At 42.7% G+C, this 24,374-nt stretch overlaps 1 protein-coding gene across 1 annotated transcript; it reads right to left on the minus strand.

The window, feature by feature from the left end:
• Positions 1-1,718: 1,718 nt before the first annotated feature.
• sema3ab (sema domain, immunoglobulin domain (Ig), short basic domain, secreted, (semaphorin) 3Ab) lies at positions 1,719-23,530 on the minus strand. Its single transcript, XM_076142104.1, has 17 exons — positions 22,752-23,530; positions 15,324-15,484; positions 14,886-14,948; positions 12,336-12,455; positions 11,369-11,459; positions 10,449-10,568; positions 10,158-10,300; positions 8,460-8,574; positions 8,303-8,372; positions 8,047-8,191; positions 7,553-7,772; positions 7,306-7,397; positions 7,162-7,203; positions 6,623-6,780; positions 5,403-5,470; positions 4,534-4,679; positions 1,719-4,320 (listed from the first exon to the last, which is right to left on the minus strand). Exons 1-17 carry the CDS (start codon positions 22,864-22,866, stop codon positions 3,784-3,786), a joined length of 2,406 nt encoding a protein of 801 aa, XP_075998219.1. The 5' UTR covers positions 22,867-23,530; the 3' UTR covers positions 1,719-3,783.
• Positions 23,531-24,374: the final 844 nt, after the last annotated feature.

Genomic DNA, 24,374 nt, shown 5'->3' on the forward strand with positions numbered 1-24,374 from the left:
CTTGGTCAAGGGCAGGATCATGACCTTTATTGATCCATATACACTCAGTGACATCTTTATTAGATGCACCTGTATAATCAATGCAACCCAATATAACACCCTTGCTATAAATCCAACCTCTGCATCGTGTTGAAAGGTGTTTGTTCCAAGCCAATGACATAAACGATGGGGACAGAATATTGGAAACACTTTTGGCCACAATTACCACTGAGTTGAATCAAATCCTCTCTGATACATCAACAGAAATTGAATATCATCAGCTTCACAGTGGTAGGATTTATAGTAAGGATGTTATATTGGATTGTTGAGTAGATCCGTGTGTACTTCTTTCTTTCCGTCTACAAACATCCAGCCAATTCACATATGGACTTTTCTGAATAAAACTTATCACAACCCTAAAATTTAATTTTCACTATATTGACATCCTCATGCTCATATGTATTCATAAATATATAAATAATGTTACTCCCTGCTCCTTTTCCTCCCTGGTCTCTTTCATCACAGCAGGTCGCTTTACAAATGCTCCAGCGTGTGTAGCAAGTGTGTGTGTTTGTGAGCTCTTCCAGTCAATGCCTTTACAGCATCTGAGGCCCTTTGAACTGAGCCTCACAAGCTCCCACAACAGCAATTGAATTGAGTACGCAGGTCAAGGTCACAATACAGCTGAAACATACATAGATTGACCTTTGACCTTGGATACAGCAACGTTAACTCTGTTTTGACACTATAAATCTGTTGAGCTTTGAAAAAAAACAACCTTTATTTCTGTATACCTCTATATCCTGAGCATCTATATATACATAAAAAACCTTTTCATAAGATTAAGCAATAGATGGTATTGGCGTTGTTCAAAATTCAAACAGACGCAGAATAGAAACTTTTTCTTCAATGCATAACCATTTCCTTTTTTCACCACCAGAGAGCAGTGTGTTGCTATGCTTTTTACAGAATTTTGTAAGGAGAGATATCAAACTGCATTCCCCAGCCCTTAATAACTACAATATGCGTATGTAGATTTGATTTCAAGATGTTTGATTTTTGTGTTTTTAAAAAGCAAAAGACACATTTAACCTCCTCTCATCGTAAAACTCTCTTTCTCTTTCTTCTCTTTCTATTCATATAACCGCTGTATTTTACTTTAATATTTCTGGGATCCGTAGCGTTATTGCGTTACGTCATATATCAAGGTCTTGATTACAACATAGAGTCATTTCTCCACCGCCTTAGATACACATTCACTATGGTAAATCATCTGCAAGGTCATACATTCATAGATTTTAAGTATTAACAAAGTTTTCCATGCAGGTTTGGAAAATAAGTAGAAAGAAAAAACTGTTGTCTACACTAGATGTAGCTTAGGACTTCGGACTAACTGTGCTTATGGCTGCAGTTGCAACATGATTACATCTGTTAATAATAGATTTTCTTACTGAACAAAATACCTTTCAGAAACTAAAGATTCAATACTTTATAGCCTACATTACTTTCTTGTATTCACTACTGAATCTGTGTAGATTTTAGTTGTACCGGATGTATGTTATGGTGAAGAGTTTGTAGTGAAGAAAACATCTGGTGTAATTGTATTGCAGTTCCAGTGATTTCCTGTAGGTGTCAGTAGGGTTCTCTTTATGAATTCTTCCAAACAATTAGCAGAGTAATAAGGTTAGAAAGTGATGCACAGTTGATGACACAGATTTAGTGGAATTCAGCACCTTATGAAGAGACATTTATTAGATCAGTAGAATACATCATCATCATCATCATCATCATCATTATCATCATTATCATCATCATCATGCCCAAAAGCAGCAGCGACAGCAGCAGCACCTCAATCCCTCACTTTGACCGTACGGCTAACACAGATGCAGTGAGGCACACATATATTTTCTCTTTACAAACGAGGATCCTGTCATAAATTCATCTCTACTGACAGTTACACCACTCTGGTGTCCATCTCATCTTGTTTGTCTAAAATCACTCTCTGGTTTCAGCCTTTTTTCTCCTCTTGTGTCAGCCACATATGCGGACGGACCACCCGGGCCAAGTGCCAGTCCGTCTGACAGTATACTGATGTGTTGCAATGCTCCAGTGACATTGTTCATTGTTACTAACTTGTCTGTACACATGGAAATCTTGAGCGGGATCTTGTTTAGAAGACCTGTGTGTATCTGAAAGCAGATGATGTGTTTTTTCTGGAATACCAACCTCTGGAATTATCACTGGTAGTGGAGATTACACTCCTAATAGTTATAGTATTTACACCTTTGAAATAGTTAATATAGTGTACTGCATAAGCAAACAGAGTAACAGAATAACTGGGCCGTATCAGACTAGTATATCACTGTTATATCAAAACAGATACACTACAATAGCATTCACATGCAACAGTACACAGTGTCATACTTGTCGAACATAGACCATAATATTTATATTTACATAATGTTCACAGCTACATTCCAGGTTTTATGTCTTTGTGTGTGTGTGTGTGTGTGTGTGTGTGTGTGTGTGTGTGTGTGTGTGTGTGTGTGTGTGCGCGCATGGTTTATAGATACATTGATGAGAACAAATGAGTTTGTTTTTGTTACATGCAGTGAAATAAACTGTCTATGGATATCAAAAGGCAACAAATGTGAAACTAAACTGGGGAAGATATGGATACTAGATTATTGCTCTGTGTGTTTGATATGTAATGTTAAATTACTGACAAGAATGAAACATATCTCACGGTCAGTCTGAGTTATTTGTAATAATGCAATTACTTCAAGATTGGTCCTGTAAATGGGATGAATCAAATCAAAGGAACAAAAAATAGTATTCTGAGGCAAGATAGATTGAAAATGTAAAACTATTTTCACAATGTACATTATTGTATATTAATAAATACACATGTAGTGGGGAAAGTGTAAAAGTTGCATACTTAAACTAAGCATGGAAGAACTCACAATAACATGTCATACACTGAGATGATGCAGCTGGAAAGACACTGTGAGGAATTTAAGGAAACAAAGCAGAATAATTTAGATCTTTCTTTGTTTGAGAAGCTTACCTACGGCTTAGACATTGTTATAAAAAAATCCTGTTTACAACTGCTTCTTAAATAAATTTCTTTCGCGGGGGGAAACATAAGGTAACAAGAAGACCACAAGCCATTCCCTTTAGTATGTGGAGATGTCATAGAATACAGTATTTACACAACTTAGCTACATAATTATATTTGTCTACAAATCATGTCTGTTGCTCCCAGTAGAGGTTCTTGCAGTGCTTGGGCATTTTTCTATCTCTTGCTGATTTAATATCAATTAATTTTGTGCTTGTCGTACCACTCCAGACTATTTTAATACAATCCCACTTCTGCTTTCAGAACTGTGTATCAGAATAGAAAGATATTTGCAGGTATCTACTTAGTTGCACAATGACAAAGACACCTAACTCGCATGCCATTAGACAATGCTATACCACATACATCCAGTTCTTGTACTAGTTGACGCTGTTCTTCGGAAAACGCTGGGACCACAGAGGCCAGCTGAGATAATATGCTCCAATTGGACTGGCGTGATGCAGCCGGTTTCCCGCAGTCCTTTGCACCGGCACATTGTAAACATGGCTGCCCACGCACATAGCACACCAGCTGGCAGATCAGAGAAGTATTGCATTATTTTCCCGTTAACTTATCTCAGTATGAAGGAGTAAACAGTCAACAATAACGAGTTAATCAGTTACAGGATGGAGGACTGGGTGTGGTTTTTGGGGGTTGTTGGGTGTTAGAGGTCAAGTTTTTGAAAGTCAGACGCTGCGAGGGGCCCGCTCCAGTTCATGGGTCCTGCGGTTGCGTCCCTTCTGTCTCTCCTGAAGGTGTTTCCATTTGGCTGCTAGTCCTTGAGCGTGCATGTGGCTGTGAGGTGCCTTCTGCTGCTGCTGCTGTTGCTGCTGCTGCTGGTGGTGTGCTTGCACTTGTTGTACAAGGTGAGCTTTCTGCCTCCTGTGCTTCCTCTCCCGCTTCCATACCTGCTCGCAGAACTCGTCCACACTGTTCAGAGTCGGGTGGTTGACTAAAGACAGGAAGTCTCTGTACCACAGCTTCTGGGACGTTTCTCGAGGGGGGGAGAGGTCGTGGACCGGGGGGCTGGGAGCCGCCTCTTCATCACGGTGCAGCAGATCCTCCAGGCGCTCTGTGTCAATGACCTCTAGGGTCACCTTCAAAAGAGTCTGCATGAAACCGTGCTCCACTGCCTGGCATAGATAGATCCCAGAATCCTTCTTGTTAAGGGTGCGAATCAACAGCCCCTGGTCAGTGCGGATGAAGCGTTCCTCTACTTTGATCTACAGCGTGAGAGAAAGGGGAATTAGACATCAAACTAATCAGCTTGTTTCATTATGTGTTATTTACTTCAGCTCAATCAAGTAAGCCATTAAATATTGATAGCATTGGATCTTCTATTGAAAATAATCTTGATTTCAAGTATCATTTATCACTACTCGGCAGCTGTCTTGAGTCAGTTTTGACAAAATACAATCTGATAAAATAGTGCCAACCTCTTGCTTGCGGTCCTCAGTGGAGCGTTGGTATTGCCAGTAGGTCAGGGCTCTCTGGGACTTGGGACTGCACTCAAGAAAAGTACTGCTGTTCTCCACGCCATACACAGTCTTATCCAGCAGAGTGCTCTGCCCGCTGAGTTCATCTAAACCCAACACAGCATGTGTCAGTCACACAAGTTTACTTTATTGCTTATACATTACTGAGTCACATTTTTCTTATCACACTCAAGGAAATGGGCTGTGACTCAAAATAGGTTTTATAGAGTCAAGTATGTATGAAACTCTATTTCTCACTCTAATTTCCCATTTAAGGCATTTAAATAGCAGTTTTGGGTGTTTTCATACTTGTTTTTGAAGGAGATGTAGACAGAAATTGCGAGCCCTCCGCAGACGGCTGACAGAGCAGAGGGCCTGGCGACATAGAGGAGGCTCGGAGGAATCCTGACCACGTTAATTATAAGCCTCACATGGACCTACTCTAATCTTTACACCACCAGAAGCATATAAAACACACACACATGATGCCACACACACATTTGGTTTGGTCTCGGTTGGATTTCTCTCTCGCTCTCTCTGTCTTTGGTTGTTTTCAGAAAAGCCCAGCAGTAGCTTGTACAAAATCAAAAGAAATCATCAAAGCCAATGCCCTTTTATTGCACAATTGGGAAAATTATGATGCTTTTAATTAGTATTCACTTTATTGTACCAAAAGGGAATGCAACCATACTTTTGGGGCCTGATGTTAATCATCATAGACACACTGTTTATGTAAAAATCAAACAGATTTACTAGATGTACTAAAAATCTGTAACGTTCATGATTGCTTTCTTAGTCACACAAACAGTCTTTCATTCTTGTTTATGTACCTTGGTGCTGCAGATCGGAGCACTGTGTGAGTGGATCTCCGTTCCTGATATCTTGTCTCCGCGTTCTCCTGGAGAAACACATAAACATAAACACACACACACACAGTCATCAGGCATCCTCTGACTCAGCATCTTGACAAGTTTGTTTTGGGTGTGTGTGTGCGCGCATGTGTTTGAGTGTGGTTTGGACGTGGAGCGATAGCAGAGGCCAACACAAATAGTTACATTAACAGCAGTAAGTGTTGCAGAAAAGCTTTAATTATAGGCTGCGTTGACAGAGGAATTCAAAACTAATCAATCACTCCTGTGTGTCTCTGTGGTCTCTGTCAGTCTACGGAGCAGATGCAAAAGAGAGATGGATTTCAAATACACAAACAACAGCTTCAAACATCTGTAAACAACAAATGTAGAAACAATAGAGACACCAAAATTATGCATTTATAACCGCCCCTTTCTTTTGTTTCTAACTGGAGTTTGCTCTGAATGTTGGACTCTGGAGTCTAACTAACAGCGAAAATAGGATACTGAGCGGCTGGCGTTCAAATCGATAAGCCCCACAGACCTTCATGAGTGGGAGGCTGCACACACTAACACAAGCACACCCAATCAGTCCGCTACTACTGCGGAACCTCTAACACCTCCTTCCCCGTCAGTTCACCCAGACAGATTGTGCCTCCAGACATCACTGACATCGCTTCTCATTTACAGCGAAACACACCAGGCCGCTTATATTTCGAGCTCTCCGGTAGGAAGATGACTCGGTTACCTTCAGGGCTTTCTGGCAACCGTACAAAGACGCTACTATACGTGTGCATATGTCCTCAATCTGTGCATAAAAACACATCTGATGCCATATTCCCTTCAGTTATGTGCTCAACAAGTAAAACTAAAACAATGTTGTGTTAAGCACTTTACAATATATGTACCGTGAAGTACTACAACCAGGTTTCACATGCCAGCAGAATGCATCCATTCTTTAAACATTGAAACTTTATTCTTGGAGTTCTTTCCTAAAACATTCTGCTCTTGCTCTGGAAATCTCCTCATTTTGTCCAACAGTGGCCAAAACACTCTGTTGTACTTTGTGCAATGTAAAGTTTTCATTTTAATAGTACCATGATCAGTAGCATTGACAGTTATCATGCACACGTTAGATCAGAACATGGCAGTGAGGGCAGGTACAGTAGGCATTTGGAGATTGAAGATTCAGGTATGTGTACCTCTTTGCCATGGGGAAGTATCTGGAGCACTCAGTGCCATCCCATGCACAGTAAGGATCCCTGGCCAGGCAGCATTCAGCACAGGCTTTCCCATAAACCTCACAGCGATGCAAAGGCATCTGGGACACACCGATGGCTGAGCCCAAGTAGAGTTGTTGCTATGCAGGCAGAGAAGGAGACAAATCACAGTAAGAGGAGAACCAGGATGTACAGAACACATTCACATTTGTGTTGCCCTGAGGAACTACAACGTGAACTTTGTGGTTTGATTATGTTGTTAAATTATTATAGTGCTCTGAAAATATCTGTTTCAGGTTTGTCCTGCACTTAGCACACTGCTTTTGTCTCTCCTTTGCCTTCTATTTATGGTGATGATCTGTGTGTTGAAAAGTCAACAATGGAGATCTGAGGATATAGAAAGACGTGTCCTCCTGCCCTGAAGGGTGTGTTACTCAGGTTACACTCAGGTTTGGTGTGGTCTGTTTTCCTCCATGCGTTGCTATAAAATAGATTTACAGACTATGCTGAATATGCGTTACCTGCTTTGTTGAGAGTTCCATTGCTGTTATGGCTGTTGGCTCCTGGAAAAAAATAAAGATAAAAGAAAAGTGTGATTAGAACCAGTAGCACTCGCTGATGCTGCACCTATCCTGACCTTAAGAAGTATGGGGAGAAGAACATACTCTGAAGACTGTCATCTCCTCCAGTAGGACTTCCTCCAGGTCATGCCAGGAGCCTCTGGGGATGGACACCACTTTCAGGATTGTCCCCATGTCTAAAACACAACAGGAGCAAGTGTCAGGGGTTAATATCTAGTAGTATTTCTATATAGTATAGTAGATTATTATCTTTGATCAAGACTTAATGCTATATACCCATGGATATATGACTGCATTGTACTGTTTATATTCCCAGTATATGTAAACATGCCTGTGCCGATGAACATGACATCATACTGGCCGTCCTCTGCCTCCACTCTGTCCACTACTATCTGGGTGAACTGATAGTCCACATCTGTTTTGACTATGATTGGTCGATTGTTAATGGGGTAGATTGGGTTGAACATGGCTGGGTGACTTCTGGCAAAGGTCACGACCTCATCTGGAAGGTCCTTGGTTGTATCAAATCCTCCAAATGTCTTGCTCGGGCACTGTGAGAAAATATGATATTATAAGCAATCATTTATAAATAATAACAACAGATCCTAGCGGTAAGATAGGGGAGGCAGTAGCTCAGTGGGTAGAGCTTCCGCTTGGGAACTGGAGGGTCGCCGGTTCGAGTCCCTGCCAAGGTGCCCCTGAGCAAGGCACCGAACCCTCAATTGCTCCCCCCTCTGCGTAGGGTGGTAATGTAATGTAAGTCGCTTTGGATAAAAGCGTCTGCCAAATGCTCGTAATGTAATGTAATGTAAGATCAGTACTCACTGTGCCAGGCCGTGGGTAGGGAACGCGTCCCTGGAAGGGCACCCATTGGTAGTTGGGTCCATCTCGATGAGCGTAAGGCCCCAGGAATACTCTCCTGATGTCTGTCATGCTGTATATACACACGGCTGAACCTTTAAAGATGTTGCTGAAGGGCAGAAAGAAGGAAGCAGAGAAGCAAAGAAAAGGTTCTTGTTGAAAACATGGGTCACACAATCAATATCTGAGGCCAAGACTATCACAGTGTCAGCCACAGTACCTGGAAGTGGTGAATACTGCATAGATGATGGGGTTCTTGGGGTCCTTTGTGCTCATGAGGAAAACATCCTCTGAAAGCCAAAGAGGGCAGCATAGATTACAAACACTGTATCTCCTTTTGCGTGGGAGAGATCTATGTGAAGGGAGAAATCACTCACGTAGTTCATCAAAGTGTGTGTCGATTCCATTATTGCCCGGCACAGAGCAAATGAGCCGCGCTTTCAAAAAGGTGGTCCATTTGTTCACCAGGCTCCTGTGACCTCCCAGGTCGTTCTGCCGGACAGATCACATGAAAGAGTTAGAGGAGAGGAAGAAACGAGAGCTTCTCTACACGATGAAATTAAGGATCTTTGCAAATGTAATGAAAAGAGGTAATAAAGACCATACATTGGCTAATTCCAGGCTGCAAACTGAGAACTCTCTGCCCGTCTAGCCACTACGCCCTGGATAGATGAGGTGAAGAGGCTAAAGATGAACCATGAGGATTTCTTACCCACATTTTCTGCTGTTCCGCTAAGTTAAGCGTGCTATATCTCATTGGACAAAATGGAGTTTGGCTTTTGGAAGTCTGAAAACTCCCATTTTCACCCAATTAAATGGCATATGTGACATTTGAGGGAGGACTGGGGCTGTAGACACTAAGGAGTGGAGCTAATGTAAGGCCTCATCTTCTCAACTCAGCTGAGTTGTGTGTGTTCTCCATTATTATCTCTCTCACCCAAACACAGCTAATATGTAAAGTGAAGAATTAGTTGGTCTAGTATTTCATTTAATTTGGGATAAATAAACCAGAGCACACACGTTTAAAGTAGACAGAGAGCTTTGTCAGTGGTAAATGTAATTGGTGAGCAGTGTGACACCTCTCAGTGAAATCAGAAGGAGAGCAGAGGAGCAGTGAGCAGGAACCATCCTTCCTCCCAGATAACAAGCTTTTCTGTCAAATACTCAATGTGTGTGTGTATTTTTGGACTGTATTCTTGCTACTTTTCATTTAGGGTGCTAATATTTGAAGTTCAATCACATTTGTCTTGATTAGTAAGCGTATATTAATGAGCAAGTCAATCAAGAAAACACCCAGGCTTGTGTTTTTGACAAAGAATGATAGCAAACACACGCACACTCTTGCAATGTGAGTGCCTTATGGTATTATGTGTCTGTGTTGTTTTCAGGCTACACACATCCACAAACACACATAGCAGCAGACTTAAGCATGTCCCACGTGCTGCAGATTTATGACACCATATTAGAATTGTCCCAACTATGCCTATGCCTAAATAAACGCTGCGCCCTGCATAATGGCTGGATTGTCTTTCGTCGAGCGTTGCGGATTCCTGACATTCTGTGGAATCAGGCCGTTATGCGGCGAGCACGCCGAGCCGCTAACTGGTTAGTGGAGGCCCGACATCACACTTATCTGCAGTTCAGCTCGGAGGATTTCCACTTTAATGAGTGAGGAGCGGATTTGGAAATTGAAAACTGTTACAAGGCTTCAGCCGTCCCCTCCAGCTGCGGGGCGTAGCAGAGTCAGTCAGTGCCAGAGCCTGGCATTAAGATAACACTGGTGCTATTGACAGCGTCTGGGCCTCTCAGGTTCTGGTGACATTTAACATTTCTCTCAGGTTTCCGTCTTCAGGGGCGACTGTCTCAAGCTTAACAAAGCCCACTCTTCTCCAGGCTAAAAATACTGACAGATAACAGCTTGTGAAAGCAGCCATAATGAAAGCCACTCAGACACCCGTCAAGTGCTTTTCCAGATACAGACGCTATTTCATATAATGTCAGCGTGTGTCTGTCTCTCTCTCTTTCCCTCTCTCTCTCTCCATTTGTGCGTGTATGCTCATGTACAGTAAACACACCTTGCAGAGCTGCCCGATGCGAGCGTGTGTGGCTTTCCCAGCGTGCTCCCCGTCTATAGCATTCTCTCTGAAGAACAAATACACCTTGTCATCTTCTGGGTTGTCACTCTCAGGAATCAGATGAACACCGACAAACCTGGGATCTAGACCACACACAAACACACACATTTGAGATTGAAGCCCCCAGTCACGTGACCAAGTTAACTAAATCAAAACTGACATACAGTACAACTGATCTAAGGACCCTTTAAATTATTTTGAGGTCATTTTTGTTGCGTCTTCTCCTTTTACCATTGAGCCAGCGGGAGTCGTGCTGCTCTGTCCTTATTGGGTGATGCTTGCCGAGCGTGCGGAAGATGGCAAAGTCCCTCCCCATAAAGTCAGCCGATGTCCCAGAGTAGAGTTCCCCATCTGAGGTAAGAAAGGAGAGCACGTTAATGTAATACGACTGGATGGGAAAACAGTCTGGGTTGATCACAGAGCGATGATGCAGGTGCAAAGTGACAGGAATTGTTCGGGGACTTAGCAGTACAGGTAGACCCGGAGCCCCTGAGAGAACACACACACGCAGGGACTGACGCCATGAACATCGGGAGTGTGAAATTGACATTAACACAAGAGGCAGGACAGGCGGTGTGTGGAGGGGGGGGGGGGGGCTGGAAGGACAGATGAGGAGGGACAGGACAGAGGTGTGAGACAGGGGGGAGTACATAATAATGTGGTTGAGAGAAAAGAGAAAGCAGCGAGAGGAGATGAAGGGTGATGGGCTGGAAAATAGCCATCTGTTAGTTTAAACGCTGTGATATAACACAATGTGACTTGCCATAATTAGGGGTTAAGGAGTGACGACATGCTCGTATGACCCTGATTTATTTGCCAAAAATTGGGGATTAAGCACAAAGACAAGCAAACAAAGTGTCATCTGCCACACACACTGCCCTCATTTTAACGAGATCCATCCAGATTGAAATAGAGTTTACAATCTGGGCCAATGAGGGGTTCACGGTGCGTAACTCCAAAACTACAGAGCAAAGCCGCTCATAATGACTGGCAGAAATGTCCTTGTTCTGTTATTTGCATTTACCTCGTACGCAGCACGTCTGGTGAAATGAGAGAGAGAGAGCGAGGCCGAGAGTGGATCGCGACTGCTAGGGTTTTTATACGAGCGTACACGCAGGGGAACAGCACCGCAAATCCGCTCTTAAACTCACCAATTAGCATGGACGCAGTGAGAAGCTTGGGGTCGTAGGGACTCTTCCCCCTGCCGTTCTCGATGGGAGGCGCCAATCTGAACACGTTGTCCTGATGTGGGGAGACAAACACATTAAGATTCGTGAGAAGGTCCATTTTTGCATCGGGAGAGACCAAACATTGTTAAAACTTACAGCAATCAATCAAAGTGCTAAACCTAGATCATATTTTATTGAAATGTTGCAGAAAAATCTATATGGGATGAAGCACCGACGGCTTTAATAAGTGCAATGCTTCTTTGGAAGAGTTCTTGGAGCAAACACGTCGTCACAAAATGAGAAAAAAAAGACAGATTTTTGTGGGACAGTTTCAATTTCCAACCCGCTTTCCGCAAAGCTACACTGTGGGAGGACAGAAGTGACAATAAACATGACGAATGAACCTCAACGCTCATTGGAAACAGATGAAGCACTTTCCTCGGTTATGATCTATACCAGCTAGATTGTTTTTCTCAGGGACATTTCCTGCCTCTAATTGTCTGTAAATAGCTGTCTAATGAAAAGGAAACACACAAGGCTGACTCAGTGACATTTGGAGGATAAGAGAGCAAATTTCCCTCTCATACACTCAAATTAACACACACACACACACACACACACACACACACATCCAGCAGTTCCATATTAGAGGGATGAATTGGAAGTCGGTCACGTGTAACCCTGTGTTTAATTTTCCGCCTCATTTTGGTGAATGAAACCATTTTTATATACTTAGCAGATCATTAAGTGGAGCAGAATTCACACACACTTGACAGGAGATGGTCCTTAGTAACTTTGAATTAATCATTTTCTTAATACATTACTTAAATAACTGACCCAAACAAAAACAGGCAGATAAATGTGTGTGTGTGTGTGTGTGTGTGTGTGTGTGTGTGTGTGTGTGTGTGTGTGTGTGTGTGTGTGTGTGTGTGTGTATGTGTGTGTGTACCTCTGGTCTCTTGCCCAGCTCCAGGTAGGCACACACAGGGTGGAAGGCCCCTGTCCCACAGACGTAAACGTGGGTCTGGTTGAACGTCTGCAGCACTTTGATGAAGTTTGAACACTCCCTCTGAAAAAGAAGAAAAACAGCACAGATTATACTCAACGTTGTAGGATCAAGACGAGCTATTGACTTTTTAAATCCCCCAACATTTTTTTTATCATCCTTTGCCTTTTCAGACAAATGTCATTAGTGACATTGGTCGCCAACAAGCTCTGGCACGACAGCACTCGTCCCATTTGGGTCAATAGAATAGAAAGCGGTGGAAAGCCAAGACAATCCATTATACTGCTGATCTGCTGCGGCCGAACAAACAGGTCAGACTTTACTGACAGCACAGACACAGAGAGATTTGAGAATGAAAGAGCGGAGGGGATTTGTGATGGTAACAGCTCAGCCTTCTGTAATCTACTTTAATGCCCACAGAATAGCCTGCAGCACCTCAGCATTGTAATAATTTCATGATCCTGTTAAGAACGAGCATCTATGACTCTGTATTTTCTTTCCCTCCAGCCCGGCCCTTCTCATCTCACAAACAGATGTACCTCAGCCTTACTTTCTTGAACTCGGTGACATATTTAATTCCAGCCACAGAACTTAACATGCATATATAAGCTGTACAAAAAGGATTGTGAAATCCACACAGGAGGGAATTAGAATGGGGAAAAAAAAGAAACAGAAACGGTTGAACAGAGCCACAATCCTACACCAGAATAATCCAGGCCTGCATTGGTTTCCAATTAATACTGATGGAGTGTGTGTGTGTGTGTGTGTGTGTGTGTGTGTGTGTGTGTGTGTGTGTGTGTGTGTGTGTGTGTGTGTTGTGTGTGTGTGTGTGTGTGTGGTACACAATAGGCATTTGTATGTGTTGTGTGCAGGGCTCCAGTGCCGCGTGGCGTATTTCCTCGTGCTCTGCCCGCACGTGCCTGAGCAGACCTGACCTCAAATTAAAATGAACATGTCATCACATATGGACAAAAGAAGAAGAGAAGAAGGGCAGAAAAAAGAAGAGGGAGAAGGAGAGCGACACAAATTATGCATGACTAAGTTTATCTGGCTTTACCAGGTCAGAGGCAGAAAGCAGCTGATGTTTATGTAAGCTTTGAAGTAGCACGCATTGTTCTTCAAAACACTTTTTCACTCTCTGGTATCATTTAATAATAATTTAGAGATAAAATATGACTCAATCACACACGCCTGTTCAAATGTAACTGGCATGTGATACCTGACAATACAGGGATGCGACGTCATTGAAAATATAAACACCTAAAGACAAAATCAGAGTCAAAAATACAATCATAGCACATAGAGTGATATAAAAACATCTACCGTGAATTAAACCACAGCGAGCAAAACACACACGTGAATGCATCTTGCGTCACAAGAGTTCTGAGTGAAGAATACTGAGTGTTTTCCCTTTTCCTCATATTACTTGGTGATTGCCTGGACATTTGCAAGCGAGCTGCAACTTCCTCCCTCTCTCTTTTGAGTCGTCAATCAGCAGCTTTCACTCTTCTATCTTTTTATCTCTCCTCCGTCCTCTTCGCCCCGGCACGTCAAGTGTTTGCTTTCATTGTATCAGGGGGCATCAGTGAACTCGCTCTAGAAAGACCACCCCTCAGGGCGCCCCATTCATCCACGCCACAGTGTTTACAGAAAACATATACAGACCAAAAAAAGAACCCTCCCTTGTCCCTTCAAATCAGCCGTATGCTGTCGAGTAGCAGAGCAGCGAGAGAACTCAACCTTTCCTGGACAAAACCCAGGCTGAGGGCTGAGGCGTAAACAGCAATGCAGGGATTTTGTATTCGGACACATTGCCTTGGGGTCTATTAAAGATGGAATTCATATAAGACAGCTTGCAGCCAAAAAGAACAGCCTCACAGTGTGTTTACACAGAGTCAAGGAGCCGAAGCTGCTCGGAAACTGCACTCTGCTGCTTCGAATTGTCATGCAAAGGGGTTGAGTGAGGTTAAACTGTGTGAGGACGCCCTGGATCCAATTAAATGAAACAAACTTAGCCTTCTAAATTGATTAATACATTGCACAGCTGCCTAGGGGTCGGGCTTTTGCTTTTGCTTTTGCACTCAAGAAGAAATATGAGAATATGAGAATACTTTTACCTGCAATCCCTGAATTTACTATGTGACAGTGGAGTACTGAGTCTGACTATAAGCACAGTCATTTCCCAGGGTTCAGTCCATTAAATAGAGTATCCAGAAGCTTGATATTGCAGATAAGTGATTAAGGTCAAACGATGGTCTACATTATAGCTCAGAGATTACAATCAGACCTATAGCGAGTTAGCTGGTGTTTTCGCCCATATGACACATAACATATGTCAAGCTACAGGAGAATCTGGAAAAATCCTATTTAATTTAATCCCAGTGCACTTTATCGCTAAAGGATCTGCGATTGTGAAAAAAAATCATATGTGAGTGAGTGAGGAAGAGAGAAATGCTGACACCCATTTGCATTGTGGACGCTTTTAGATCTTACCGAGAGATCTTTTCCTGCCCACTTGCATTCGTCTCTTCTGGTGGGAGAAGCCGGCCAAGGAATCTACAATCCGGAAACAGCCACATGTTAGGAGTGTCCACAGATAAACCAGTGTGACAGCAGTGTGCATTTGTGTATTATACTGGGGCTGAAAGGGTCACAATGCAATTTGTTCACCATTTGTTTCAGTTTAGTCTATTATTCATCCAGGTGTGCTGAAAGCGGCTAACATGCCTGGCATAGCGTGTGATCGTGTGCGACAGCTCCAGTCTGAAATATTCATGAGGATCTTTTCTCTAGAAAGTCCCCAGATACCTGAACCTCTGACTGGCACTCTGGATGAGGATGCACATGATCAACATAGATAGCTGGGCAGAAAACACAAGCGACAAGACAACAACACAATAACACCCGAAGCAGTCAGATGCTGAATCTTACCTGTACATAGTCTTTGCTGATGTTGAGGAGGTTAAATGAGAAGATGTGGTCCTTGGCTCCCACCACAAGCCTCCCTTTCTCCTCGTCCAAAAGGAAAGTGTGGTAAGCCGAACTGTTGGCCAGGCCTTCAAATGTCACCAGGTTGTTAGACTCCAGCATTTCTGCAGAAAATAATCGAGAGAGAGAAAGAGAGAGGAAGAGTGAGAGAGAGACAGATGTTGTTCAGAAGAGTAGAGTTTACATTTCTTGCCAAGAGTTAAATTTGTCTGTGATTGTAGCTTTACCTCTCTATACACTGGTCTGAGTGCTTACTGCTCAGTTATAAAAAAAATCACAGTTGACAAGTGTCAGGGCAACTGCAACATACATTGATTAAATGCAGCATAATACACTATAAACAAAAAATAACATTGTTGTTTATAGTTAGGTTGTTTTATTTTGTAGATAAATCTGTGAGCATCTGTCACTTTGAATCCTCCGCTTCTAAATCAACCTCATTTCTAAAGCTTTCCTCTCTTATTCTACATGCATGCATGGAAATTGACAGATGAGGATCCACAGCCAAGTCATGCGGGACAGGGCAGGTAATGCCAGGACTCAGAGCCAATGAGCAAACAGTCCTGATGGGGATGTGACCTTGGCCAGAGCAGCCAAGCAAAACTTTGGACACCCACAGTGGAAAACTGGGAGGAATACACAGTATCATGTAATATTGCTCTGCTAGTATTCCACCGTCCAAAATGCAGGGTTACTCTAAACCACAGCAACTATTAGGTCACATTAATACGGGCTACTTTTAGCAAGCATCAGCTCATGTTTTGCTGTGTAATGTGCGGCTGTGCCAAGTCTGACCAAATAGTGAGATTCGCTCTCACAGTGGAAAACCAAACTTGTCACAAACACATTGAGGATCTCATTACTCTCATGGAATCATCCAAAGGTGGAATAATGTCTACGACACTGTCTGGCTCTCTTTTAAAACATTTTGTGGAGGATTCTCATAAACATGCACGCACACCAACATTCATGTTCCATCCTTCTTGCATTTTGTTCTCACCCAGAGTCTACCTACACTGTGACCCCCCTCCCTCTGACACCCACTCAAAAGGGTGGAGAGTTATGAAACGGAAGAGATAAAGACGATCAAAGAAAGATGCTCTATCTCTCCCTCTCTCTCTTTCTGTGTGGATGGTGTGTGTGTGTGTGTGTCGTCTGTCTGTCTCTCTCTCTGGGAGTGGGTAACAAAAATGCCCCATGAATGTTTTAGCAGGGAGAATGCCCCCCGTGAAGTGTGTCAGAGCCAGAGAGAAAAATAATACAAAAACTGGAAGAAAAGAAACGAAAACAGGAAAAGAGAGTGAAACTGCTTAACAATTCATGGGATCCATGGATGCATTTCACTTTCACTCTCGTCAGTACAAAACCAAAATACTGGGAAAATCAGATGAGCTACAGTAACATGAGACCTGAGTCAATGTGTGTGTCCATTTTTAATTTTTATCATATTATTTTAATGATTTCGGCAATAAGATAAGATAATCCTTTATTAGTCCCACAACGGGGAAATTCCCATGTTACAGCAGCAAAGTGGCTAGTGCAAAGCAATAAAGGGCATTAAGATAAAATAAGAGCCTAATAGGCCTCCACATGCTAACTACCATGATAAATGTAGCTCGGGTGTACAAGAACTTTGGTGCTAAATATTCTATGTAATGATGTTAAAACCTGCCACTGGAATGCAATGTAAAGAAAAAACAGAGCACATGTGCTTGCCAGACACACATATGCACTATAACGACATGCATATGTACACACAAACACACAAGGTAACAGATAATGGCTCGTTTTTTATCTCAGTGATTTTGCAGGTTTGCAGAGGCTCAGTGCTGATGAGCAGAGATCCAGACGGCCTCCTGAACATAAACCAGTGGTGCATTGTGACGCAGCCCTCGGGCGCTATGACTACACACTACAAAGTCTGCAAAAGAATCCCACCACCAAAACCAGACTCAAGTCCATGCAGATGTGATGGCAGTGCTATAATTGTTGAGGAAGATCTAAGCGCTCAGGTACGTGATGAGACTGTCTCCAAAGCAAAGCAACATAAACTAAAGCTGTGGTATGCATGACCCTATCAGGAAACTTGAATGAGAAAATAAATACTGCATGTTTTTATGCGACAGTAACTCAGTCAAACTTTATGGTATTTTCTGGGCTTGCACAACATTTTATTGGCTGAATTAGATATATGTGTCTGAAGCTATAAAGGGGCTGCGTATAACACTGCCACTACCTGAAGAACGCAAACAAGTTCAAGGTCACTAGAAGTTTTGGGAAAAACATCGCTCACTCCACCCAAAAGCTGTGTGTCCCAGATTTCATTACCTCTGTAACCACGGTGATCAATCACAAGCAGATTCACTGTAAGTCATTTGCTGACAGTCCCGATAACACCTGCCTGCTAACTCTGACCCTCCTTTTTCAACTGCATGATGCTGCATGTGTGTGTCTGTGAGTGTTTGTGTCTATCAGACACACACACTCACACACTCTAATGAGTCACCTGGAATACTAGAGAGGGAAGATTGGAGACAGGTGGGAGATATAAAAGACAGGTCTAGTGTGGTGTAATATGTTTATCTAAAGGAAACAATTAATTACCAGACAGTCACAGACACACATCCACACACACACACACACACGTGTTTCGTAAACAGGAAGTTGTCAGGGGTACGATGACAGCGCTTCACCTCTCCTCAAACCACATTGCCGTGTGACACGACAGGAGAAAGCCGCATCACCAGACATGTACACATCTCTGTTTGGGAGAAATTGTCCATGGGAGTGGTGTCCATGGCAACAGACCGTTCAACAGAGACTACCTCTAAGTTATTAAAAGCTAATTATCCAGAGACCGATACTCTACGGGTATTGTGCGTGGATCTTTGTGTGTGTGTGTGTGTGTGTGTGTGTGTGTGAGTGTTTATGGAGCATGTGGAGAGTGTTATTGGAAAGAAACAGGATGTTTCCTCGCCTCGTTTCCTAGCCTACATGTCAAGACTGGTCCTCTCTCTGGGTGACAGGGAGGTATGTGTGAGCACTAACCAACACTCCAAACCCCAAAACATCAACATTCTTTTCACATATTTTATTTCAGGCGATATCAACATTTAAAGGGACCTTCTGCTAAGTAAGACATTAAATCCGAAGAGAAGCAGACATGTTCACACAGACAGGACAGGACAGGACAGGACAGGACAGGACAGGACAGACAGACTGGCAGAGACAAACAGGTGGACAGGCAAATGTGTGGCCTGTGGCAGGTGTCAGCTGCTGCCCTGTCATAGTTTACAAATTCTCTCTTACCCCACAATCACTGAGGTAGCAACATCCTGCTGTTACACCAGCTGTTACTCACCACTCTCTCTCTCTCTCTCTCTCTCTCTCTCTCTCTCTCTCTCTCTCTCTCTTTCTCTCTCTCTCTCTCTCTCTCTCTCTCTCTCTCTCTCTCTCTCTCTTTCTATCACTCTCTCTCCTGTTTTTCACTTTCACTCCAACCCCCTTTTACTTCTCTAGATCATCTCAGAAACAGGACTACACCAACTACACCCCTTTTTGTTCTTGTTGTTCACATATCTAAATCTTTTGTTTTTCTCATCTCATCACCTTGCTCTCGCTTTCTTTCTGACTTTTTCAGTATCTCCTCTCGGAACTCAACGGCTATATTTAATTGCAATGGGTTCGTAAGTGAGGAACAGCGAGAACAGAGGAGCAGGAGGGCAGAAGAGCAGCAACGGAGAGGGAGAGGGAGAGAGAGAGAGAGAGAGAGAGAGAGAGAGAGAGAGAGAGAGATACGGGGCAGATGGATGCAAAGAATCAACAGTCCCATGTGATACTGATAAAAATAAACTCTTTTACCCTACATTCTCTCTGTCTTTCTCTCTCTCTCTCTCCTTCTCAACTGGAGGGCATAGGGAGCGTTATCTAAGTGCTTCCTAAGAAAGAGCAGAAAACACGTCTTAACAATAACCCGTGTGCAGCTGCGTTGCACTCGGGAACACTGATGGATGACCTTGGTTCAGTAGCTTCCCTGACATTCACATGGCAGAGTGTATGATTGAAGCGACAAAACACAGCATATATCACTCACTGACTCACTGGTGCCCTACGGCAAGAAACACCACAAAGCTCCTCCACTCAATTAATTTGCCCAGTGTCAAACAGAAATGCAGGAAAAAATCATCTCAGCCTTTTTTATTTATTTATTTTACATATGAGCTATTGGTCTGTAAAATGACACAATTTGCTGCGGTATTAAATGACAGGGTACAGTTAGGAAATTTCTGAATAGATTAAAAAAAATGGAAAATGTTCTAAACACTTCCAGATCATGTATTATTATGCCTGTAAACCAGCCACTGCCAATGCAATTTATGTCGTAAACAATGTGATTTATGACTTAAGAAGTTATTTCTGCCTTTGTGCAAAATCAGAACATAACCAAGCAGATCTAAACCAAGCAGACCACAGTAAGAGAAAGTGGTCTATTCAGAACATGAGGCCTCCAAACATCAAGAGCTCCGAGTGTATAGGACACTTTCCATTGACCATTCAGAGCCATTCACAGTCTATAACGTACACACCCGAGAAACCCAACTCCGCTACAGGGATTCTTAACGTGCTTATGGATTAAAAGTCTCTAATAATACTTCTCCGTCACCCTGCTCTGATTAAAACACAATTCACACCACAAAAGAAGAAGAAGAAGAAGAAAATAAAGCAAAGAAAGGCTAAATGGCTTCGCTTTGAGTAGAAGAAGAATTTTGTCACCAGTGACACAGTGTGTTAACTGGTGGTTCAACTTTCGACACTTGGCTCTTTATCCTTATTTGGCATTCAGGAGTAGGAATTAGGAAGAAGTTGGGATGCTGTGTGTATGTGCATGTCCGTATGTGTGTATGTGTGTGTGTGTGTGTGTGAGTGCATCAGCTTGGCTATGCTGAGGAAAGGGGTGGACATGTTGGAGAGAATGAGTACTTTTGGCAGTACACCCACATCCTATAAAACTAAAGTACCCTCTCTTCCCTTCCCTGGACGGTAAACAAGATGTTGCTTCGAGTTCTTGTCGCCCATAAATCGCCAACCATATGGAACGCCCTACACCATAGGGAGTGCACACCGTCGGGCCTACAGGATCTATTTACCACAAGGGTGTGTGGATGTATCTCGCATCGATTAAATCTCGAGGAGGAATCTTTGTAAAACCACATTACATGGTTCCTCCGTGCATTGTAAATCCACCGCCTCCTGATACCTCATCATCACCCGGTGGCGTGTAGCTGTTGATACAGTTGGACCTCAGCTCGTGTTTTAGTAGCCATAGGATATCGCTGTTATCCCTCCACCCACTTCACTGACCTTCTGCCCCCTTTGACCCTTCCTTCTAAAGATCAGTTGGAATCTCCTGGAGATCAGTGGGTAGGTTGGGTATGTATGTAAAGGCATGCTTGAGTGTTTGTGTGTGAGAGAAAATGGTATTAATGTGTCGTGAGCATTACCTTGTGCGCTAACGGGAGTTCATATTTAGTAGCAGTGGTCTGCCGCTAAGAGATAAATACCTCCCTGCTGTGTACATGTGAAAGAAATGTGTGTGTGTGTGTGTGTGTGTGTGTGTGTGTGTGTGTGTGTGTGTGTGTGTGTGTGTGTGTGTGTGTTTGTGTGTGTGTGTGTAGGTGCAGATTTCAGATGCCGAAAAAAGGTCAGAGACACAGATACAGTACAGAGTCCATGTTTTGGGCGATGCTGGGATGAAATGTTTGTGTGTTCCCAGCCACCTGTAGGGGTCAGAGTTCCCTCACTTCCCAATTGTGCCTGTGAAATATGTTGCCCTCAGGTCTGAACACAGGCAGGTGCTTCTCTTTAAATCAAAGAACTCCATCATCCCATTCACACGTTTCCAGTAAATCTGAGTCAGTCTCACCTATTACAGCCTCTTCAATAATTTACATCTTGATTTGAATAATTAATATTAAAATAAGACCATATGATTTGCCAAATGGGAATACTGTTTGATGAAATGGTACATTAAGTTATTCAGATTTACACGTTGCTTTGGGCATGAAAGTGTTACCTCCCCACAATGCCTTGGCAAGCACGCCTCAGCCACAGAGCCAAATATTACCCTCATCTGGCAAAATGCAAATGAGCTCTAATGGGAATGATAAAATATTGAAATGCAGCCAAATACTCAAGCTGGGCAGACTGGTACCTGCAGACCTGACTCCTAATAGAGATATCACTGCATGGGCGTGTTTCACCAAACTGGCAGTGTGTGGTTTCAAATGACTGATTTACACACAGGTATCATTAACTATCTACAGATGGCCATGTATGTGTGTGCATGTGTGTGCACTCACACATGAATGTGTGTATGCACATGCGTCTGTGTAATTATGGATCTCCCAGTACTGAGAGAGAAACATTTCTCTTTGGGAAAGCCATCTGCTGAAACAGACCTGCACCATTCATCCTGAGTATAATTACCATGCAGGAAAGAGCAGAGCGGAAAAATGACATCCAGGAAAAAAGGAATAGGATAAATGACGCTTGAGTGCCAAGAGGCCATGTTTAGAGCTGTTTTTTTACGACCAAAAATGACAACAGCAGTAGATCAAGATGTGGATGGAGTCCATCAGGGGAAGGCAGCAGATAGATCTCTATAATACACCATTCAGATGAGCTCTTCATTACATCTGTAAAGTGAAGCTGCTGCTCAAAGCCTAAACCGTCTTAAGTATAAATAATTGATTATTCCTTCTTATTTATGAGTCCCAGTTGATTTGTGTCAGTTGTTTATTTAACACAAGATGCTTTTTATTTTTGCGAACTTTTAAATGTAAGTAGAAGAACATTTGTGTTCTTGTTTGCCCTCAACAGTGAATCTACTAATATACCAGATTGTAATCTTTCCTCTATATTTGGAAGTATCATCTCTGAGAGAAAATAGAGAAAATTGATCTAACCTTGTATAAAACAAGTTTTGTGTTTAACAGACCAAAACTATCACATAACCATTCTATGTATATAGAGAAATTAAATCATACGATCACTATCCATTATAACATACGACCAGAGAGTCTGCTGGAAGGGAATAAATTCATTAAGAGTAAATGTAGAGATTCAATGTATTTGATTTGTGGCATTTCTCAGGTCACAGCTACAACATCCATGTGCCTCACAGGACACATGGCATCCTGCAGTTATCTCAACTTCTATGGACATTGCTTTTTTATTGTATTTCTCGAAGTCATTTCAGCAACACACCATATTTATCTGCAGGCTATAACCCAAACAACATTGTTTTAAACTGATTTAAACTGATTGATTGATTAATTGGGAGATTTGAGAACACAAATGTAAGGGACTCACCTTTATAAGAGAGTTTTAGCCGGGGCACATTCTTGGTCTGTTGGGTTCCACTGCCCTCTGTCCTGAGCAGAACCACCACACACAGCAGCACAATGCTGCCCCACAGAGAGCCCATGGTCCTGGGGCAAGGTAGGGCAGAGAGCTCCTTTAAATACACACCTCCAGTGCGATCATACAGATATTCAGCCTCGGTCTGAGATCAGCTGGGTGAAAAAATGTTCCTATTGTCCGGTAAGTATAGATGAATATTGTTGGTTCCAGTCCAGACTGCTTCTCAGCAGGTTTAGAAGACCTGCCAAATCAAGAACCCGTCTCTTGTTCCAGGGGTCAAAAGGCAAAATTAGAGTCCAACTGCAGGGGAGACAGAACCTGCAAGCAGAGTTGGGGGTTATGGTTCAATGTCACAGCAAGTGAGCCTCCCAGAGCAGTTAGTCCTGGGTTAACTAAACCAGACTAAGCACAGAAACAAAAAGGAGCTCCAACACACTGGATGTTAGGAAGAGTGAGCAGGTCTCTATGTGACTGACATAGTTGTCTGTCCTTGTACCAGCAAGCTGCTCTCTCAAACAGCCATCCACGTTTCCAGTCAGTCTCTACCTTTAGCTGAATGGAGAAAACAGGTCCAGTTTGTTTCAGCTGTTAATCCAGTCTGTTTAGTGAGCACGCACTTCACTCTACACTGACCCTCTCTCTGTCTTTCTGCCTGCCTTACTCTCTACTTAACACTGCTCTGGACTAGTTCAGCCTCACTCAGCGCAGCTCTGTCCTGTCCCCACAGCCCAACAGACACAGTGCAACTGAGAACAGCTGAGGTAGACAGCGTAATCAGAGGGAGAGAGAGAGAGGGAGAGAGAGAGAGAGAGAGAGAGAGAGAGAGAGAGAGAGAGAGAGAGAGAGAGAGAGAGAGAGCAGTGTAGGCGGTAGAAGGGGTGAGAGAGCACAGAAAGCACGAGAGAAAAGGAAACTGTGAAAGCAGAAATAGTTGGTGAAGGGAGATTAGGGCAAAGCAAGAGGTTAGAAATAGTTTAAAAACAGAGAAAACAACAAGACATGAAAGATGATTCAATGGAAAGTCTTTCCTACATGGAAATTCTACATTTTGCCTTTTTTATGTGCGCATAGGACTACATTTATTTATGTCAATTGATTTCTATTAGATTGCTTGTGTTAGTTCACCTCATGTGTAATGATTGATAATGAATGATTAAAATATGCCTTCAAGGAAAAATGTCCTCAGTTATATGCACATTATGTGTACTTCTCTAAATGATACTGCAATGCATCCATTTCATTATCGATTACCAACTGGGTCATTACATCTACAAGATAAATTGGTTATACAACTTCACTTGTTCTAGTTTATTTAATTACTTATGCTCTTTCTTGGAAGTCTGTTTAGATGCATCAACCTACGTCAGAGTCCAAAAGGTTGCGTGTCTTTCAGTATTGCAGCTTAATTTATCAGAAGAAGATAACAGCGGTTCCACAACAAATTAGATATAGTTTACTTAACCTTTTATACAAGCCAGACATCTGCATCCGTTGCAGTCATTGTAACTGGCTCCTTCAAAATGCAAAACATCACTGATCTAACTTACCTGAGTCTAATGAATTAGCGGTGGT

Source organism: Genypterus blacodes, unplaced genomic scaffold (assembly GCF_046128005.1).
Source record: "Genypterus blacodes isolate CSIRO-AG114 ecotype Tasmania unplaced genomic scaffold, CSIRO-AGI_Gbla_v1 ptg000021l_1, whole genome shotgun sequence".
Lineage (NCBI taxonomy): Eukaryota > Metazoa > Chordata > Actinopteri > Ophidiiformes > Ophidiidae > Genypterus > Genypterus blacodes.

Coding starts and splice junctions, on each gene's coding strand:
- sema3ab (XM_076142104.1), bottom strand. CDS start 22,866: ATGGGCTCTCTGTGGGGCAGCATTGTGCTGCTGTGTGTGGTGGTTCTG. Junction 8,373..8,459: donor CACACACTTTGATGAACTAC/GTGAGTGATTTC, acceptor TTTGGCTTTCAG/AGGATGTTTTCCTCATGAGC. Junction 7,773..8,046: donor CCTACCCACGGCCTGGCACA/GTGAGTACTGAT, acceptor ATTTTCTCACAG/TGCCCGAGCAAGACATTTGG.